The sequence below is a fragment of the Lissotriton vulgaris genome, chromosome 7, assembly GCF_964263255.1.
Source record: "Lissotriton vulgaris chromosome 7, aLisVul1.2, whole genome shotgun sequence".
Classification (NCBI taxonomy): Eukaryota; Metazoa; Chordata; class Amphibia; order Caudata; family Salamandridae; genus Lissotriton; species Lissotriton vulgaris.
The window spans coordinates 594161017-594183083 of NC_141695.1; the positions used below are offsets into that span (position 1 = coordinate 594161017).

Here is a 22067-nt window from a genome sequence, read left to right on the forward strand (position 1 = left end):
CTGCTTATGTACAAATGAGACAAAGGTGTATCTAAGCAGATCACTGAACAGGAATAAAATCCAGTGTGTTTCAGAGAGTCACACTTGAGAGATTGGAGGTGTATACTGGGTTACAACTGGGTATTCTTCATATTAGGCTTGGCCTGAAAAGGTCCAAAATGTGAATCACTTTGTGGAAAAAGGTAGGGCTAGGACCTTTCTCAAGATTTGCCCGGCGCTAACCGCCCTTGTACCATTCAAGTTTACCAAGCAATGAGGCAGGCGCCGGAGACCAGAAGGCAGGAAACAGAAGTTTTATTCCGTCGGAGCAGAACACATCAGATCAGACAACAAGGTATCATCTCGAGGTGCTCTAACAGCCTCTCGGAGGCCTGGCCTCTTATACACTGGTTTATGGCATGTGACCTTCCTTTAATACAATCAGATCTTTGTAAAGCAAGGAAAAGACATCTTCGTAATCCTCGTGTTAATCCCACCCCCATATACCTTCACAATAGAGGTCCTCGACCTGCTGATAAGAGGAGGGGGTCATCACGCAGCTGAGTGTTCCGTCGAGTCTTAGGATGTGTGCGCCTGATCATATCACAGGGGGGCGGGGAGGCCTGGATCAATAGAGGGTCCTTTGAAGGAGAGCGACCTCATACAATAAGGGGCAGTAAATGATATCTCCCGGCTTAGGCAATGGCCTCGGACCTGTGTGGACAGTCGGACACGGGGTGAGGGGCCATCAATGGAGTGGTATTCATGCTGCGTGGACAATCCAGCGCAGGAGGGAGGTTTATCAACAGAGGGGCATTCATGGGAGGAGAGGAGGTGTTGGTCAGGCGCTGGCGTGACTCCCAAGGACAGGGTCATGCAGAAGGGTCATGCTCATAAGGAGGAGGGAGGGGGAGCCAGGGTGCGCGGAGGATGCTTGCTGGGTCAGAGGGGCGTGCTGGCGATCGATCGTGGACAGGGAGACCATGATATCTAAAATGGCTGCCGTGCACGTAGTGCATAGGTGACCTAGAATGGCTGCCGTGCACGTAGTACATAGGTGACAAGCTGGCGCAGATGATGTTCAGATCGCAAATTAAAATTCCACAGTCCTCCCTTTTAACATGTCTCGCCAACTTGTCAGTTTGGATTTATCCCCATAAGGCCACGTATTTCTACTTCATAGAGGGGGCTCATGTGCTCATTTCGGAAGTCCAAAGTCTTTGGGCACATACAGTTAGAAACAAGGCCGCACAAAGGTGGCAGACATTGGATACCTAAGCAACACCCACATAATATTACAACAGGTATCAGCACGAAGGAAAACAACTTCCAACCCCAATTCTTCAAAGTGTCCCAAAACCAGCTCCCAAGCGACCATCCTTCTTGTTCTTGGTGAACCTCTGAGGAAAGTCTGTGGAGGTGTTCAATGGCCTTGTAGACTGAAGGCGAGTTGTCAGGCACGTATGTGCAGCAGCTGGATCCGATGATGCGGCATGCTCCTCCTCGGTCGGCTAGGACTACGTCTAGGACAAGTCTATTTTGAAGGGTCACAAGGCGGACCGCCTGAAGTTCCGCAGTGTTGTTGGCGAGGATACCAGCAGTGATGTTGATCGTTGTTTCTACTGCCTGGGTCAGGTGCCGGATAGCACGGCTGTTTGCCATTGGGCCCCACAGAGGAACAAGTCCCTTTGCTGCATCTAGGAACTGTGCTCCGGTGGAGTCGGCTTGTCCAAGGTCGTCTGCACGCCTCTGCCGGTGATGGTTGGCAGGGGCTACATATGTGGGTGGAAGAACGAAGGCAATGTAACAGGCGCCCTTCCAACCTCTCGGGAGCCAGGTGTAAGCTTTGGTGCCACACACAAAGTACATGTTCGGAGAAGCAACAAAGGAAGGGGGGTCAGCTGAGTCCAATGTTCTGGTGATTCAGCAGGCGCTGTGACCCACCAGTTGCGTTCCCCGGCCTTCTAGGCACACAAGGCCGGTGACATTGATAACAGACAGGGCCACAGTCAGAGTGGCGGTAGTTTGTTTCTGCAGATGAGAGAAGGTGGTTCTGGCTGGATTGTGGAGCACCTGTACTTCGACTCGTTCCTTGGCTGGAATGTCTTTGAGGAAGGTGGCGCCTGCGAGCGCAGGACACAGGGCAGTAGGAGTCTTTCCGGTTCTGTTCAGCCAGAACCCAGAGTAGAAGTGTGACACTGTCCGGCTGGAGGTGGCGTTGTCCTTGTGGCTCTCTTGCATGAGGATCAGCCAGGCGAGGCAAGAGCCGTGAACTGAGAAGGGTGAAGGGATGAAGGGAATAGAGTGTCCAGTGGCATGCGGGAGCAACCCGCAGATCCAACAGTTCGTAGCATTTGCAGCAAGGTTGTGTTGGTGCAACAGTTGCACGAAGGAATTGTTCCAGAATTCCCTGCGCCTTTCTCGGAGCTGAGGCGACAGAGGGATTAGGTGATGCTCTTTCAGGGGAGTCGGCTGTGCAGTAGGCAGCAATGCCTCATGAGCCGGTGTGCTTTCCTCCAGAATCCAGAAGGAGGTCATGAGGAGGAGGCAGAAAAGGAAGACAATGAAGAGTGCGATTGTCTTTGATTTGTGCAAGTTGTCAGTCTTTGGATTTCTATACTGGGTATTTCCTGTTGCTTCCATCATCTTCTTATCTGGCGCTTCCATCATCTTCTTATCTGGCGCTTCCATCACCTTCAAGGGGGCTCGGTAGCGGGCAGAACCACAGACTTCGTTTAGCTTCTCTCCCGGCAACCCTTGATTGTGTTTAGGTCACCGTTCTGAGATTTAACTTAGTCCGTGGCCTACTTAGCCGAAACTCCCTCCTTTCGACGCAGGAAATACCCTTCTCTGGATGGCACAGTGGGATCAGAGAATTTTGCAAGTTCGAGTGCCTCAGTATCGGGATGACAGTCCAATATCGGTCGGTCTTTGCTCAGGAGCTCTTCTTGGGTGCTGACGTTTTCTGTCGTGGCCAGGTTTGCAGAGACCTTTCGGCAATGATGCGCGTGCAGCCAGTGTTTCTTCCCCTCCACTCGGAGTGCCGTTCGGGTGGTGATCAGCACTTGCCAGGGGCCCGTCCACCGAGGTTCCAGACTCTTGGTTCGCTGGAAATTTCGTATCAATACGAAATCTCCCGGTTGGATGTCGTGGCCGGGGCCCCTGGAAGCATCGGGGATGGCCTGCTGCACCTGTTGATGAATGACAGACAACGTTTTAGTCAACTTGCACAAATAATCAGACAGTAGGACGTCCGGGACGTCATGAATGGAGGTCGGTTTGGGCGCAGTCCAGAGATTCATCGGTCGCCCAAACACGACCTCGTAGGGGGTCAGATGGTGCTTGGTGGGAGTGGAGCGCATCGATAACAAGGCCAGTGGGAGGGCATCCGGCCAGTTAAGTCCAGTGGTGGCCACTATTTTTGCCAGTTTCAGCTTCAGTGTGGCATTATGGCGTTCCACTAGACCAGCGGATTGGGGGTGGAAGACCGCATGAAATCGTTGCTTCACCCCCAACCCCTTTAGGATTAATTGGATAACCTCAGCTATGAAGTGGGGGCCATTGTCGCTCCATAAAATTCGGCAAAGGCCATAGCGAGGGAAGAATTCTTTCAGTAGTACTTTGGCAGTAGTCATGACAGTGTTGTCACGGGTTGGATAGGCCTCTACCCATTTACTGAAGGCACATACAATGACTAGTACATACTTCAGGTTTTGGCATCTCTCTAGTTGGATGTAATCCATCTGAAGGACCTCAAAGGGGTGATTGGGGGTCCCAAACCCTCCCCGGGGCACTACAGTTCCTTTCCCGGGGTTGTGTTGCAGGCAGATAAGGCACTGCTGAACTAGACGTCTGGCTGAGTCAGGGATTTTGTCGTTATGCCAGACTTTGGAAACGAGTTCGATCATGGGTGCAGATCCTATGTGTGCGGGGGAGTGAGCCATTGTCAGTATGGGAATCAGGTATGAGTCGGGCAGCAACCACTTGTTTGCATCCTTCGTTCGCCAGCAACCCTCTTCGTCCTTCAAACCCACCCTTGCCCACTTAGTCAGTTCGTGAGGGGTGCTGGCCGACTGTATGTCTCTGATCATTTCCCTTGTGTCACTCCATTTTTCTGCTTGTGACCTGGTCACATATATGCGTGTCACCGTCCTATTCTCAGCTGTGGTTCGTGCAGTGATGTCGGCTAATGCATTCCCTTGTCCGACTAAGTCTGTCACTCTTTTGTGTGCCTGACATTTGATCACCGCTAATCGTTTGGGGAGGAGAACTGCCTCAATCAGAGCGGAGACTAAATCTCCGTGGAGGATTGGGGTGCCGTGGGACGTCAGGAATCCCCTCTCCCTCCACAGGAGCCCAAAATGGTGGACCACTCCGAAGGCATACTGGCTGTCCGTATATACGTTCGTGGTGGTCCCTGCGGCTATGATGCATGCTCGGGTGAGGGCTATCAGCTCTGCTGCCTGGGCAGATCGTTGTGTGATGCAGGCTGTTTCAACTACTGTTTGGGCTGTCGTTACTGCATAGGCAGCTGAGGTGGTGCCATCTGGGAGTTTGATGCATGAGCCGTCTACCCATAGCTCTCCATCGGGGTCAGGAAAAGCAGTGTCTCGGAGGTCAACCCTACTCCTAGTCTGTTCGTCTGTGAGGGTCACACAGTCGTGTATGGGAGGAACGTCGGGGTCGTCTTCGGGCAGGGGTAACAATGTGGCAGGATTCAGAGTCGTGCATCTTTTTAGTGTAATGTGGGGTGCAAGCAGAGTCAACTCGTACCCTGTCAGTCGTGCGCTAGTCAGGTGCTGGGTTTTGGTCTGGTTCAAGAGGGTGTCGACTGCATGGGGTACTAGCACTGTGAGGGAGTTGGAAAGCACAATTCCCTCGCTCTGACGGATAGAGACAGCAGCGGCGGCTACTGCTCGAAGGCAGGCAGGCAAAGCTCTGGCTACAGGATCAAGAGTGGCGGAGAAGTAGGCACAAGGGCGCTGCTTAGGACCAATTGATTGAGTTAGGACAGACAATGCACACCCCTCCCTCTCATGGGTGAAGAGGGAGAAGGGTTTGGAGTAGTCCGGAGTTCCTAGGACAGGCGCTGAACAGAGTGCATCCCGTAATTCCTTAAAGGAGGCTTGACACTCAGCGGTCCAAGGAAGCGGGGAGGGGACATCTTTGGTCAGTAGGGCAAGTAATGGTTTCACAATGAGACTGTAGTTAGGCAACCACTGTCTGCAAAAAGAGGTTAGGCCAACCAAAGAGCGGACCTGCTTTTGTGTTTTTGGGATGGGGGTATCTAGGATGGTTTGGATTCGGTCGGGTGTAAGTTTCCTCCCTTCTTTGGACAGAAGATGGCCCAGGTAAGTCACCTGTGGCAGACAGAACTGTAACTTCTTTTTGGAGACTTTATGGCCATTTTCTGCAAGGAAGTGTAGGAGTTGGACGGTGGCTGTCGTTGCAAGCGGGGTGGTGTCGGCCGCCAAAAGGATATCATCGACATATTGGATCAACACCACTCCCTCTGGTAGCTGGAAGGCATCCAGCTGTCTTTTGAGGGCCTGGCTGTAAATGCTGGGACTTTCAGTGTACCCCTGGGGAGCTCTACAAAATCGGTACGAGCGGGATTTTAAAGTGAAGCCGAAGAGATAACGGCTGTCTGGATGGATGGGGATAGAGAAAAACGCGTTCTTAAGGTCGATAACAGTGAAGGTGGTGGCGGTGGACGGGATGAGAGTCATGATGGTGGTGATATCAGAGACTACGGGATATTGGGGTACAACCACTTTGTTAATCTCTCGTAAGTCGATGATGAAGCGGTACGCTTTCTCATCTCCTTCACCTTGCTTCTTAACAATAGGTAGGATTGGGCTGTTGCAGACGTTGCTAACCACCTCTTCAACCACTCCTGCATCTACCAGAGACTGAATGATCGCTACCAGTGCCTTCTCACCCTCTGGGGATATCCGATATTGCGGGAGTTTCGGGAGCATAGCGTCCTGTCGTACAGTTATGTGGATAGGATCAATCATCATTCGCCCCACATCAGAGTCATTTTTGGCCCACAGGTACGGAGGCAGGGTGTCAAGCAGGGACAGGTCAGCGTCAGTTATGGAGCACATGTGTCGTGGGGGAGGGGATCTGGGCATGGCTGGGTTGTCGTATAGGATGACTCGTATTCCATCTGGGGAACACCTAATGGTAGCTCGAAAATGTTTCAGTAAGTCAATGCCCATAATGGCGTCAGGGGAGTTGGAGGAGAGTAGAAATGTCGCGTCAGTGGTGTTGTTTTCTAGGTCAAAGGTAATAGGTACGGACAGGGGGTTAGTGGAGGGCGTCCCATCGAAACCTATCGACGTTATGTGTGAGCCAGACAAGGGTGCCCTTGGAATCAGTCGTTTTGATAACACACTACGTGTCGCCCCAGTGTCTACCAAGAATGGAGACTCTGTACCCAAGACCTTAGCGGTGACATAAGGACCTTGCTGGTCAACACAGAGCTCGACTGGATCCCTCCCTTGCCCCTGGCAGTCCTATGCAAAGTCGGGGGCATGTTCACCTTCGGACAGCTGGTATTGATTCTGTCGGGGACGGTCAAACGTGTTCAGTCTCCCTGATCTGTCATTGCTAGTGTCGTTGGAGCTCCCTCGTCCTTGTACTCTATTTCTCGGACCACCTGCCACATCCCTGGAATCCCTATTTCTATTCATTTCTAGCAAAACCGGACACTGAGTTTTCCAATGGCCGAATCCTTTGCAGAAGGCGCATTGGTCATTGCTAATGTCTCTCCGTCCAGTGTGGGATGTTGGGGTGTGATCTTTAGGAGGTAGATCTCTGGGGGTGTTTGATTGGTAGTTCCCCCTTTGATGTTCCCGTCCTAGCGCTATACCCTGTATCTGGGCTATCATTACCCTTTCCTTTAAATCTTTCTTCTTTTTCTCGGACGCCCTATCATTCTCATTCTTTTGGTGCTCGTAATACTGAGCCATCTGAAGGATAGCTGCAGGTTTGGAGGCCCCCCAACTACTCTCACTTGTCTGCAGCTTTTGGGAGACCTCTTGCGTTAGACCCTTTACGTAATTTTGTACAAACAGGTGCTGTCCGGTTGCGGTGGTCATGTCTTGGCCACTGTAGTCGGAGAACACTGTCTCAAATCGGGAGAAGTATTCTGACACATCTTCCTGGGGTTTCTGTCGACAGGCCGTGACTATCGACCAGTCTACTTTTCTTTCCGGGACCAGTGTTTTTAATTTCTGAACTATTTTATCTGGGAGTTCCAGTACGTCCTTCACTGGTTTACTCCCCGGCTCTCGCTGTCTATCTAGTTTACCGAGTTGGTCCCAGGTATGTCCAAACAGATCCGTGTGGTCAGCCTTCCGGATTTGCTTCCACACGTCAGCCGGCAGACATAACCCAAAGAACAAGTCAATATCTGCTAAAGTCATTATTGTCGAACCCAAGGCTGTGCCTAATTCGGTATAAAATGCTGTCGGGTTCTTTCTTAAGTCGGGCAGGGTTTGCTTAAAGGTTAGGATATCTTGTCGGTCCCATGGTTGGTAAACCCAATTGTACACAACCCTTCCCTTTGCATTCTCGTTATTAATATCATCGCTCGTTCCCTGGCCCCGTGGCGGGATCCAGTAAGGGGCTGCTTCTCTGATAGGCATCATAGTATTGGCTACCTCTACCAAGGTCGTTTCAGGGACTGTAGCTTTGGCTTCTGGTTTCTGTTCCGTGAGGTGGCGGAAGACCTCAAGCATCTGCATGAAGAGCTCCGTCGCCTCACGTTCAGTCCCATCTCCAACATCAATTTTCCTATACAGTGTTGTTAGTTTAGCGGGACCCTTACTCTGATACCTATCTTCATACGCGTTCAGGGTGTAGTAGCTGAATCGCAAGATGAAATGCCGTCTGTGGCTGTCGGCATGTGAATTATATACGCTCATTGTATAATCTTCGCTCTCCCTTCGTTCTACTAATGTCTTTGCTATTTTGTCGATCCCATCCCGCTCATCTTTGCTCAATCTATTTAGTCTGGTTGATGATTGTTTGCTAGACTCGGGGTCGTCTGATGAAGTTGTTAATGTGGCTGGTGCAAAGGCCGTGAGGGCTGGTGCACTAGCACTGAGATCGCTTTCGCTCACACTCGGAGCGTGAAAGCTTTGTCGGCAGGGGGCATATGGAGGGGGCATGTAGATGATTGGGGGACCTAGTAGTAACTCATCGTTCGCCCGTTGCTTAGAGGGCAATTCAGGGTAGAGCGCAGAGGGGGTCCTAACAGGGCATTGGCCTGTCGACCCTGATTCTTGGTTTTGTGTAGCTTCCTTTCTTTCTTTTATTTCCTCTTCTAGTTGCTTCGCGGCTAGGTGGGCTGCCTTTCGTAATTCTTTCCCTATTTTTGCTTCTTCTCTTTTCTTTCGTTGTTCCGTTTCTTTGCGCCACATGCCGATACTGTTGAGCATAGTGGGCGTGGTCTTCTGGAGCGCTATTTCTAATGTTTTTATTTTATTTTCGTCAAAGGAACCTATCAGTGGCCACTGACTTTCAGGGTTCTTTTTCGTATATTTATGCCATAGTTTAGTGTAAGCTATAGCGACTAGTCCATACTTAGTGAACATGTCCTTATTAGGGGTGCCCTCCAGTGGAGCTGGATGGTTCATCTCCAATAAGCGGTCCGGGCTAAACAGGCTACCAACCAGTGGGGAGAAGACAGGCATGACGGATTACAACGGGGACAAAAGTCTGCACTACCTATCTTATCACGGCGGACAAAGACTAGACAGAATATTTCTATTCTACGTTATTTGGAGGCCGTGAATACCTCAAAAGAACCAATACCGAATAATCGACCAATCAAACAATCCAGTGGGGAGAATAAGTGGGCACGAAAAGTTATCGTTACCCACTCTTTCTCTACCTGCGAAGAGAGACCTTGTTCTTCCCTGTTTGCAGACAAAGAATCTCCAGACAATAATCCACGAACGACAGTTCGGGAAACAGTGGGGGAGGAAAATAGGCACGACGGATTACAATGGGGACAAAAGTCTGCGTTACCTATCCTTCACTGCTTGCAAAGAGAGAGCCTGTTTGTTTTTCCCCGTTTGCAGACAGTGAATCTCCAGAGGGTTTCAACAAAGCGTAATACTAGTATTATCCAAACAAAAACAATTTTCCTCAATTCGTCGTGTTTACACGACCTTACCCGGACCGCATGGACGGTTTCCTGTCCTCTGGATCCAGCGCCCGATCGTCCTCTCTCCTTCGTGTTGTTCGCGGCACTCCTGATGGTTCCCAGTCAGGACCGTAGATCACTCGAGAGAGGTCTGTTCAGAACTAGTGAAGGTCGGATGATCGGCTGTCAGACGAGGGTCTATCGGACACGAGCTCTTCCCGATCGTTGCAGTCGTTCACTCTGTCATCGGGACCTCTCCCACTGGATCCACGTGTCGCTGATGGGCCCCACGCTTTGGGACGCCAATTGTGGAAAAAGGTAGGGCTAGGACCTTTCTCAAGATTTGCCCGGCGCTAACCGCCCTTGTACCATTCAAGTTTACCAAGCAATGAGGCAGGCGCCGGAGACCAGAAGGCAGGAAACAGAAGTTTTATTCCGTCGGAGCAGAACACATCAGATCAGACAACAAGGTATCATCTCGAGGTGCTCTAACAGCCTCTCGGAGGCCTGGCCTCTTATACACTGGTTTATGGCATGTGACCTTCCTTTAATACAATCAGATCTTTGTAAAGCAAGGAAAAGACATCTTCGTAATCCTCGTGTTAATCCCACCCCCATATACCTTCACAATAGAGGTCCTCGACCTGCTGATAAGAGGAGGGGGTCATCACGCAGCTGAGTGTTCCGTCGAGTCTTAGGATGTGTGCGCCTGATCATATCACAGGGGGGCGGGGAGGCCTGGATCAATAGAGGGTCCTTTGAAGGAGAGCGACCTCATACAATAAGGGGCAGTAAATGATATCTCCCGGCTTAGGCAATGGCCTCGGACCTGTGTGGACAGTCGGACACGGGGTGAGGGGCCATCAATGGAGTGGTATTCATGCTGCGTGGACAATCCAGCGCAGGAGGGAGGTTTATCAACAGAGGGGCATTCATGGGAGGAGAGGAGGTGTTGGTCAGGCGCTGGCGTGACTCCCAAGGACAGGGTCATGCAGAAGGGTCATGCTCATAAGGAGGAGGGAGGGGGAGCCAGGGTGCGCGGAGGATGCTTGCTGGGTCAGAGGGGCGTGCTGGCGATCGATCGTGGACAGGGAGACCATGATATCTAAAATGGCTGCCGTGCACGTAGTGCATAGGTGACCTAGAATGGCTGCCGTGCACGTAGTACATAGGTGACAAGCTGGCGCAGATGAGGTTCAGATCGCAAATTAAAATTCCACAACTTCTGGTGGTAATTATGATTCTTTTCCTTTGTTTCAGGAGGGAGAGTTGATCAATCGTATCCAGAGCACCATCCATCAGCTGCAAGAAGAGTGTGAGAAGCTCAACACAACAACAGGAAGTCTCATTGAGGATCATCAGCAGAAACAGAGACACATTGATGTATGTGTTCAGTGAAGCTGGAACATAGGGTGGAGGAAGTATTGGCATTAGAGGAGGGTGATTACAAGCAGCAGAAACCAGGATATTAGTTTGAGTGTTTGCGTGTGTAAACGGTCATGTGTATGGGCGTGTGATCTGAGGGCAATTGAGGACCACCAGCTGAAACAGAGGCAAATGAATGCTTCTAGAGACAGGCGACCTGTCTGTAGTTCTTTTCATGTCCAGATTATCTTGTTTTGGGGTCAACCAAGGCATTTATTTGTACCTTCGTAAATCTATGTTGACATGTAGAGCAGTCTGCCACCATAGCCCAACTTTTTTGTGAAATTTTGCAAATATCAAGAAATTAATGGTCTCTTTGTGCTTTCTTCTATCTCTATTCATCAGATTCTTTACCAGTCATTGGAGAAGTTGGAAGACAAGAAAGCAGATAAAGATATTCTCGAGATGGATTTAGATGTGGTAAGTGGTATAATGCTGTTGACATGATAGAAATGTTATTGCGCATAAACTGATTCAGACATCTACAAAACTGTTAAAGCCTTTTTCCTTCACCTAAAGACAGTGACCCTATATTCCATATGCGAACCATATATTTCTTTCTGTGTGTCTTCATCAATAGTAAGTCAACAAATGGATATTGAGGCCTGTTGATAGATTAGAGAGTTGGCTTTAATATCAATGCGTATGAAATTGATATTCAGGTGTATATTGATACTAAATGGTGACAAACATCCTAAGTGACATAAAAAGTGCAGACGGTACAATTGTATGGTATTGCAGATTTATATAGTGCATAGCTACCAGAATACTTCCCAGTGATGCATAGGTCATCGCATGTATTCTTGATCCTCTACCGATGTACATGGCTAGACTCTTGCACACACTAGTGGTACATAGAATTAAGTTAGTACAGTAATGAGTGTAGGAAAGAAAACACTGTTCATACACTGCTCTTTGGGTTTCCAGGATTTATTGTCCTTGTTGTGCTTTCCTTGGTACAGAGTCTTAGCCTAGCCAACACATGTTTCGTCGCAACCATGAAGTACACAGCGACTTCTTCAGGGCTAAATTCCTATGATTACGGTCCTTATTGTTGGTAGTACTTTCATCCTGAAGGTAAATATTAGTAGATGGTCTCAAGGGTAACAGAGACCAGAATTCCATTTAATTAAAGTTTCCTCATGAAGCAGATTCTATATTCTGTGATGCAGACGAGTATTCAGAATATGCAGCTACTAACTACTGTGAGACCCTATTCGTAGGGTTATGGCTGTCAGCCAGCTTTGATTGTGTTGCCGCTGGTCACCCGATCCAGTGAAGCAGCTGGTTAAGTCTCCCGCATGTGAGAGGGACATTAGGGTATGTATGTATTGCAGATTTATATAGTGCATTGCTACCAGAAGACTTCCCAGTGATGCATAGGTCATTGCATGCATCCTTGATCCTCTACCGATGTACATGGCTAGACTAATGGGGTACGATTGACCCTCCAAATTCCTTGACGATGTCTGCCAGTGGCCGCACATAAATATTGAAGAGTGTGGGGCTAAGTGCAGATCCCTGTAGGACCCCACACTTCAAGGGGACAACCTCTGAATACCAGGGGGTTCACAGATCTGGAAGGACCTATCATTTAGAGTAGAAGAGAGCCACTTTAAAGCACTATTTCTTTATTCCTATTTCCCTGATCCTGAGTACAAGGGTATCGTGATCAACCAGGTCAAACACTGCACTCAGGTCAGAGAGGATGAAGACCCCAGACACTCCTTTGTCCAGCATCCCTTTTACCTCCTGTGTGATTGCAAATAGAGCAGAGCTGTGCCATGTTTTGGATGGAATCCAGTCTGGGTGGAGTTAAGGAGAGAGTAATTTTCTGGAAATAGAGAGAGCTGTTAGTTGATGTGCTTCTCTAATATTTTCCAAATGCCTGGGAGTGGAGGTACGGGTCTGTAGTTCCTAGGAGAGGCAGGGTCAAGATTAGATTTTTGTAACAGCGGTTTGACCACAGCATGTTTCCAGGCTTGGGGGACTGTTTCAGTGAAAGGTGATACATTAAGGAGATCCAGGAGAATGGGTAACATTTGTCATGCTCCAGGAAGGAGGATATTGGGTAAGGCTGGGACTAAAGGCAAGCCCCATTTAACTTTTCCGAATAAGTCTGGAACTGCGTCTGTGGTGATCATTGGAACATTTGAGAGACGTAATGCCTTCTCCAGCATGGCATGTGTCTCTGGGAGAGTTGGTAAAACTTCCTTTGTCTTTTGTAACTCGCTATTGAAGGAATGGGCATTAGATTTTCTGCTTTAGAGGTGGTGAGGGACTTAACAGTATGAAAGAGCTCTCTGGTGGCATTAGCTGCTTGAACCATTAAAGCTTCGTAATATGATGCCTGAGCCTTTTTGGTTTCTTGATGGTGTTGTCTAGTTGTCAACCTATAGGCAAGTTTCAGGTTTTCTTCATAATCTTGTCTCCACTTCCTATCTTTTTGCACCCTTTTAAGGGAGACTAGGCGAGTGCTGAACCATGGTGTTGATTTTTCTATATTTCCTTTCTTTATGGTGGTAATGGGGATGGTCTCATCTAGTAAATTGTTGATTCACTCTTCTACTATGGTATTTCCTGTTGAATGCTCAGTCTTGAAGTGAGAAAAAATATAACAGTTCCTCACCACAACACAGAAATAAATTTATGGAACTGCTCAATGGTACATTAAACACAGACTCAACATATTCAACTCTAAGCCAACCCTATGCTCTAAAGCTAAGATCTTAACCCCAAACCGAAATGCAACATCACTGCTGTTTTCTTCCCAAACAGTGGAAACTACTGCAGGCCCGCCAGCCTGCCAAGAACATGTACCATGATGTAGTTTCTAAAGGTGACTCCAACATCCCATTTCCCCCATTCTTTTGCATTAGGAATCATGTATATTTACATTCTTTGGCTACTACTGCTCTATGGGTAGGTTGTAAAGGGCACTTGCTATTACACAAAAAAATTACATTGCTGGTGTCAACATTCAGCATGTATGGAGATACCCCAGGTTATCAACTAGTGTTCCACAAAACGCCATGCCTAGCACCATTTTTTAAGCCACTGGCTGGACACCAGATGTTAACATTTCAGATCAGGACAGCTGTGTTTGTAAACCACAACAGAAAAGGTAAAATTATAATATGTATTATTTTTCTTCATTATGGCAGTAAGAAATTGGTTTATCTGTGGATTGTTGAAAACACTCAATTAAAGTTTTGTCTAGGTGTTACTGGCATTTTCCATGAATTTATGAACATAGAGAGTCCACCAAGTTCCTGGCCTAGGACCATTGCCAGTCTGGGTGCCCCTTTAAGCCAAAGACACTTGAAGGGAGAAATATTGGGCGCTATACCCTTTGTCTTCCTATAGTGGTTCATCGAAGTCTCAAATAAGCTAGAGAGGAGGAAGTAGCATTCTCTGATAAACATGCCCTTTTTGAGCTCAGCTCGGAAAAAGTGCAAGAGCTCTTTGTTTCTGACTCTGAATGTAGCAAATAATGTGTCCAAAGTGAAGTACGGGATCCTCAAAGGTTCAAGTTAAGGCAAAGCATTTAAGTATACAGAGCAAGAAGGAACTCAAGCATAAGTCTAAGGTCCTTGTTATGGATCGGGTTTTGGGGTTTTGCTCCCAAACTTGATTCACAAGTAATGCTCACATTTTACCCCATTCCAGCATTTTTCCCTGTGTGAATTTTGTCAGGTAACACCAATAAGCAAAAAACAAAATATTCTGAATTATACAGCTCAGATCATGCGAAAATGTGTGTTATTACCCTGTTGCACCTCTTTGTAACCTCAATACGTGTTACGGAGAGGGAGTATTACCCCAGAGAAAATGCAGCCGGTGGTATTGTCATTTACCTGAACAATATTATCTTCTGATATCTACATACACTGCCCTCCAAGAACGTTGTTTGCATCTTACTTATAGGAGTACTTGAGTGGAAATGTTTTCGGAAGTGGGGATTCTTTGCGTGTTTCAGTAATTGCAACCATAATCTCACTGTCTATTCTTGTTTTTGAATGAGTGATTGCAGCTACAGAAGCCATGCGTACAGCTCCCTTTGTGGCTTCATCAGCCAATTAATGTGCCATCACGTTAGTGACAGAATATGTGTATCACATGAGCTCTCGGTAGTTCGTTTTTCAACTCCACTACCTATTCCCATATCTTTTTGTGCTTAATTGTGCCACCTTTTGCATCTTTGAACCCATTTTGATCCCAGTCGTGTAAGTACTCATTGTACGACTGTACACAGTAAAACGAATCACACACAATTAGTGTGGGGGATTCTCGATCCGTATTTACCAGTGCCAGTAACAGAGCTGTTAATTCTGCTAGCTGCGCTGTGCAATCACCTAGACACTTTTTTGTACAACTTGGATGAAATTTTCCATCATGCATGTGTCCTTTAATGATTGGGCATGCGGCGCCGTATTGTTGTTTACTTTCAGTGGCCGGTTGAGCAGATCCATCAGTGTAAATTATGTATTCATACTTACCTAGCGGCATTATTTAATCGGGAGAGGATGCTCTTGTTCGTATTGCAGGAATGCTTGTATTTTTAGACTTGAGTCGTACCTGTATTCTACATCTGTTGCATTGTGAGAATTAGCCCATTGTATCCATCTCAGATGTAAGACTTTTGCGTTAGGGACGCTTGCCCTTGTCGCAGCCTCTATGTCCGGTACTGGAGTCACGACAATTATTCGTTTCCCCTGAACCAGTGCTCTTTCTCTCACTACAGCAGTCTGCTTTGCTGTCAGAGTTTTTTCTGTTGATGCAAAACGTATCTCAGCATTTGTGTACAAATGTGACTTATATGCTATTGGTTCACCTTCATTGTATGTTAGGTAGGTGTACCCTGATTGACCTGCAACTATACAGATCTCTAGGTTGTGAACATTCACACCTGTTTTTAAGTGTTTAGACGCTATCATGTCCGTTTGTAGGGAACATAGGATATCTATATGTTCCTGTGTCCATTGCCTAACTGAAAAATTGGGTCTTATTAGCTCGTAGAAAGGTTTAACCCTTTCTGCATAATCCAAAATCTATGTTCTGCCAAAGTTCACGAATCCCAGTATCGATTGTACATTTTTCAATGATATTGGAGGTTGGAGCAGAGCGCACTTTTCTAAAAAGTTAGCTGCTAAGATTTTTTCTTCACTTGAGAGCTCATATCCCAAAAATAGGACATTGAGGTGGGCTATCTTTTGATTTTTTACATTTAAATGTATAGCCTTCTGATGTGAATCCCAATATTATGGTATTCACTCTGGTCAAGTATTCCTCCAGGTCATCATTCGTTAGATAAATGTCATCCACATAGGACAATGCCTCTTCATCCAGATTTTGAAGTAATTCAGTTACTCTGGCAGAGAACCACCCCGGGCTGTTCTTATACCCCTGGGGGAGCTGACAGATTTGACGCTGTGAGCCTAATGCGGAGAATGCTGTTAAATACCTGCTTTCAGGTGCTATATTTTGGCAGAAGAATCCATTTGAGATATTGTTAGAAATGGGATTTCTGGTTGGCTAGGGTTTGCGCCTAAGCCAGGCAGAAACCACAACTCTAGTCAGGGCAAGGGAGTTACATGCCAAACATAACCCCTGCTCACCCCCTTGGTAGCTTGGCACGAGCAGTTAGGCTTATCCCGGAGGCCATCTGTAAAGCATTTGCGCAACCCACACAGCAACAACATACTAGGCACACCACAAAAGGAACTCCACACAAGGTTAAATCAAAAATAGCCTTTGTATTATCATAAAGCACATTAGAATAGTAATCACACAATATACACTGTTCCAACTGGCACTGGGCAATATTTACAGGGGATTATATACACATGAGATAGTAAATGGAGAACATATAATAAGCATAGAACACAACCAGTAATTACTGGCAAACACTGGACTCAGCATCATTCTGTATAATAACTCATAGTATTCACAGTATCACATTAGGCGTGAAATATATCCTGCGCCAACCTCATAAGCCTAAACATATTAGACCATAGCCTCCTAAGCATAACTCACCTTAGGAAATATTCTCACTAGCATTAACCACAGTAAAGGATAACTCAAACATAAATACAGTTTGCAAAACCTCATAATTATAAACCACATTTAGAGGGATAAAACAGGGTGCGTAAATCATACTACATAAATCACATTTCCTAGCACCACATCCATCGCATTAGGGCCTGGCGCCCACAAACCTAACAGTCCCCCTGGCTAACTGGCCTTCTCAACAGGGCTCAAAATGCCCTATGTCCAAAGTGTCAGGGTGGCTGCCAATGCAGCAAAATCCATGTGCGAAATTGCGCAGACCTAAACATTGCAGCTGGTACTAAGTGCTGCACAGCTGTGAAAGTACAGGGGTTAAAGGCGGGCACTCTGCGGCACAGCTACTAAGCTGCAGCGGCCCACAACAGCTATAGTGATGATTTTCGTGTGTGTTTACAAGTGTGTCCAGTGCAACGAGTGTCTCTATGATATATGTTTAACCTTATCCTTCATGATATACGTTTAACAGCAGACTGTGAACAAAAACAGTGAAACCAGATACAGTGGAACATTTATCACTGCCTATTGCTGTTTATTTATTTAATTTTAGGAGCACGAGAGCACTTTACCATTGCATTTAATTTTCATAGGCAGCGACTACATTGATCAGCCACTGCCTAAAAACCGTGACCTGCCCTTAGGGCAGGAAGTATGTACTAATATATAATCTACTTTTTCTCCCACAATACAGACACTGCAGGTACAGCATTAACCGTATGTATAATTGAAAAGCACATATAATAGATGTGCTTTCTGTATTTTTTCTGATTTTCACCTTAATTTAGGTTTGTTCTCCGGAGTGGTACACATGGGGCTGGCCCCCACGTTGTCCTGAAGAAAAGGTGTAAGGGAGACCTTGAAACATGTCTACGGATTCTTAGGGACTAGAACCATATACATTTATTTTTCCTTTTATCTACCCCCTTTTTATCCCACCGTCTAGAAGCAGAAATTAAACTTTGGCTTACTGGTTAGGTATTTTTAAAGTAGCACAAAACACCACATTCCCAATACATAGATTCACAATCCAGTGCTCCTACGTATCCTTCGCAAATCATAGCACGCCCCAAGCAGTAGATGATTGGGATGGCCCCAATGATGAAGCATGTCACCTAGGAGCAACCATGGGTGAGTGAGGGGACTCAAGAAAATACATTTTTCTTTTCTATTTTAGGCACACCCAAATCGGGTGGACCTACAATCTCTCCCTGGCTAGGTTCCTATGATCCATCACGTATGGATTTTTGTGTTGTACTGTAAAATATACAACCTAGCTAGTTCCGCCTTCTCCCTCCCTTTTGACGTGCAATTTTATGGGGTCCCAGCCCCTTTACTTATACCACTGCATCTGCCTTTGAGGAAGAGGGGGTCTGCTATCAGCCGCAAAGTGGGCGGTGGAGCCATCATTCACCTTGCCAGGCACAGCCCTGCTCAGATCAAAGGGTCACCCCTCCCCATACTCCGACTGCAGATCTCTCTATTCAACCCACATCTGGCCTGCCATGTCCCTCCAAAACCAGACATGCAATTAACATCAGGCAGGCGGACACATACCACACAGAAATGCCAACTTCTAAAAGTGGCATTTCTCACATAGTCATAATAAATCTGCACACACCATTGCACAGCATTTATTCTAACAATTTCATACATACCAGACTTGACCATACTGCTACTCTCATAACAGGAATTACCAGTGACACACACTACGCAGGGGATCCCCCAGGCATTCCGATGGGAGGGCAGGCCACTCTCACTCCCATTAAATGTATCAGAGAGCACACGCACTTTACACTGGACCGCAGGGCTAAAGTGCCCAGCGACCTAAAACCACTAACACTACACAAAGAAGAAGGCTGGGAGAAATGCAAAAAGTTTAGGGGTGAACCTACAAAAAGGGCCAAGTCCAACACAACTTGCTTCCAGCCAAAACGCAGGGTAGACCAATCACTACCTTGATGGGCTTCCCTGCTTCGGGCGATAGAACACAGACGCGGGCCTGCACTGCAGGGACACCCTCCGGTTCTACGCCACTCTGAACCCACGTGGTACCCTCTGAAAAAAAACTGTCAGGCCCAACTAGGCTACACCACTGGTACTCCCTAGTTGTCCATGGACAGGTCCAGGCCCTAGGCCATCCAGATGGCATTGGTCCTTGCCAAAGCACAGAGTGGGGGGCAGTAACCCCTGGCACATAATAACCATTCTCCACTCTCCCTCTGAGTGTAATTCCAAACTACCATCAATCCTTCAACCTAGGGTCCGCACCCTCAGGTCACCGGCGAAGCGTCTCCTCACTCTACCTCTACTTCTGGGGTTCCACACTCTCCCAGGAGAAGCACCCACCATATCACAATTCTCCCACCAGTTCAGGACCTCTCTCCATCAACTGGTCTGCCACCTGGGATCCACATTTACCGGCTGCATCGGGGTCAGAGGCGACGACTCCCTCCCTCTGCACCCCCTTCCAGAGCCCTATACCCTCCCTTCTGAAGAGCAGGGTCCCTTCACTTAAGATGGGCCCACCTGCTCTCAGGGTAGTACTACCACACTCAGCCAGGGACCCTAAAGATCCCCACTAGGCCTTCACCACCCCTCTGGAGTGGTACCCCTAGAAGGGAAACCGGTCAGGACACTGATTACAGTTGCCCTGAAGTCCAGGTCAATAAACACCGGCTTCTGGCTCCCTAACCCAGGGACTGTACCCTTTGGTCAGATGCCCAGCGAACCAGGACATCATGGGGAGCACGCATGCCCCCCCAAGGGTTACACATACCTTATTTGTCGTGTGACAGTCTGCCTGGCGCAGAGCTTACGACCTCCTGTCCCTCCGACAGTGCGCAAAGATGCCCCAGGACAGAAGTGGCATCACCATGGCCAATCCTAGGTGACTCAGCCCTTCTGGCTGGGCCCTGACCCAAAGGTTCTTCCACTGGGGACTCTTTCCCCCTGTAACACCTCAATCTGGACTTCCGCACCCTCCACTTAGGAGTGGCACTGCCAGACACCAGAACTGATGGAGGCCTGATTAGAGACACTCCCAGCTCACCTAAAACGGGGAGATCCCCCTCGAAGAACGGTCCGACAGGACAGACTAGGCTCTCTTCCTGGTGTTCCCTCTAAGAACCATCCAGTACTGGAGACTGAGGTTGAGGCTAAGAATACGGCCCTGTCTCACACCTTCCCCTGCGAGACAGGATGTCAGGCCTTGCAACCTCCTCCCTTACAAGGTCACTTAGCTGGGCTACTCTGAACGACTTCCACCACTCTGGGTTGGAAGACACATAAACTATTCTTCTAGTTTTAATTAATTGTTTTCTAGTGCAAAACATATTTTGTGCTGGAAAGTTGACTCAAACTAACGCAAAACAGCACAAAGCAACATTGGATTGTAACCTAAAGCATCGCAAAACTGCACAATGTGCTGCCTTGCATTCATTTGCATTAAGGGGCATTCTGTGGGTGGTACGTGGAAATTCCCATGCAACCACCCATGGTTTTTGATGCAAAACCATTTCAAGTAACAATAGTAGACGGGGTTTGTGACTAAAAACGAACTCAACTTTGAAGCAGGCATAAAAAATGTTTTAATGTTAGTCTAAATATAGTATTTTGTACTGAAAGGGTAGCCTCCCAGTAGAAAACCTATGCTAAACGTGATGCCGACACCTTTGCACTATGATGCACAAGTGTGTTCATGGCGCTCAGCAGCCTGATTTTGTGGCAGTGCTAGGGAGAGGGCAGGATATTGCCGTATCTTAGTAGATATGGCGCTGTCCTGTTCTTTCTTTCTTACTCAATGATGCACAGCAACTTGGGCTGCTGCTCAGCGTTGTGTAGTACCTTTGTAAATCTGGGCCTTCATCCCTGTGCACAGACCGGCTCCATAGAGTCAAAATGAAGAGAAGCCACTCGGTTTATCATTGGACCCATTAGCAACCTGGAGCCGGAGACAGGCTTAGGTACTTAACCCCTTCGCTGCGGCGGCTATTCCGCCGCAGCACTAAGGAGGAGGCGGGGCCGCGCGGCGCTCCCGTACTCGTGACGGAACCGCTCCTCTTTAGAACGTCAGCGCAGGCGCGGAATTTGCGCCGCGCAGGCACGGCGAGCAGGCCGTGACGGAACCGTTCCGTCACCAGCACAGCCCACCCGAGGCTCGTGACGGACAGGTTCAGTCACGAGCATGGGAGGGGTTAATGTCCTTCATCAAGAGAATCAAAATGCTTTTGTTGTGAAGTGTTGAAGAACCATAAGAAATAAAGAACATACCGCAAGCTTTCGAGCACATGAATAGTGGGAACCACACTTTGCATATTTGCACCACCTGTCTACAGTGGCGTAGCAAGAGAGCCTAGTACCCTAATCAAATGAAGAAAAAAGGACCATTTATGCCCTAGTTGGTAGTAAAAGACAGTTATGATTGGAGTTTAGCAGGCCACTCACATCCTTGCACCCCGGTGCCACTGCACACGCCGCACCAATGGTAGCTACAACACAGGGAGCCTGCTGTGTGTGCAGCAGACAGTGGCTCAGGTTTATTTGGATTTCAAAAACAATTGCAATGTTTTCGTGTCAAACTGTGGTGTGTACGAAAATTAAACTCTGGACGCCGTTTCTCGCTTCCTCCCCTGCCAATAATGCTTAATTTGAACCAGTGGTTTCCGGGGCTTGGGACTGGCACTTAATTTACAACACAGGGAATTTTGACAGTTACCACATGGTGGCACTGTTTGTGTAATATAGAGAGGACCACAACAGCAGTTGTTTATTAAGCAAAGAACCATTAAAACAACTAATAGCAGCCTCCCAAGCTACTCTTACAGCTTTGGGGGGCTTTGAACACTCTGAATTGTAACACTTGTAGCAGTGGGATGGTTATTAGTTTTGTAAGTACTGTCAATGGCAGCCCCGGCATTGGTAACGGGTGGTGCAAACTGGGGTGGCGACCTAAGGAGGGACTTGACACTTATTTTATTTTTTTACAAATTAAGCACTGTCTGCTTTCCTTCTTTCTCTCTTTCCTCAGAAAGCAGACAAGCGCTTGCTGGAGGGTAAGGTGAGCCGCACGCAATTCGACGCCACCAATGAGCAGCTGCACAAGATGATGCAGGAGCTGCTGGACAAGGTCACGGTGCAAGAACAAGACTGGCAGAACGTGGTAGACAAGATCTCCTCGGAGATGGAGTCCAAGGTGAGTGCAGCTGGCACCAGATTCCTCCAACGTCGTGTTCGAGCAGTTTGAACTAAAATTGCATGACTTAAAAACCCTCTTTCAGTATCTCCCATCCCGCCACAGGCCATGCTATGTGTCTACTCCAGTGAATGTCTGATCTCATTGCCTGCTGTACTTTTCCTGTTATTCTCTCAGACCCCCATAGGTATGTGCAGTGTTTCAGGGCGCTTGCGTCTGCGGTACATGTGCTGCCATGCATTTCCC

General features: G+C 47.7%; 1 protein-coding gene across 1 annotated transcript in view; it reads left to right on the forward strand.

Annotated features, from left to right (window-relative positions):
• QRICH2 (glutamine rich 2) overlaps positions 1-22067 on the forward strand; it is a 433653-nt gene that overhangs the window by 276785 nt on the left and 134801 nt on the right. The window contains exons 10-12 of the mRNA XM_086930698.1: positions 10400-10522; positions 10910-10984; positions 21657-21821. Of these exons, the coding sequence (XP_086786824.1) occupies positions 10400-10522; positions 10910-10984; positions 21657-21821 (363 nt within the window). The remainder of the gene's footprint in view (positions 1-10399; positions 10523-10909; positions 10985-21656; positions 21822-22067) is intronic.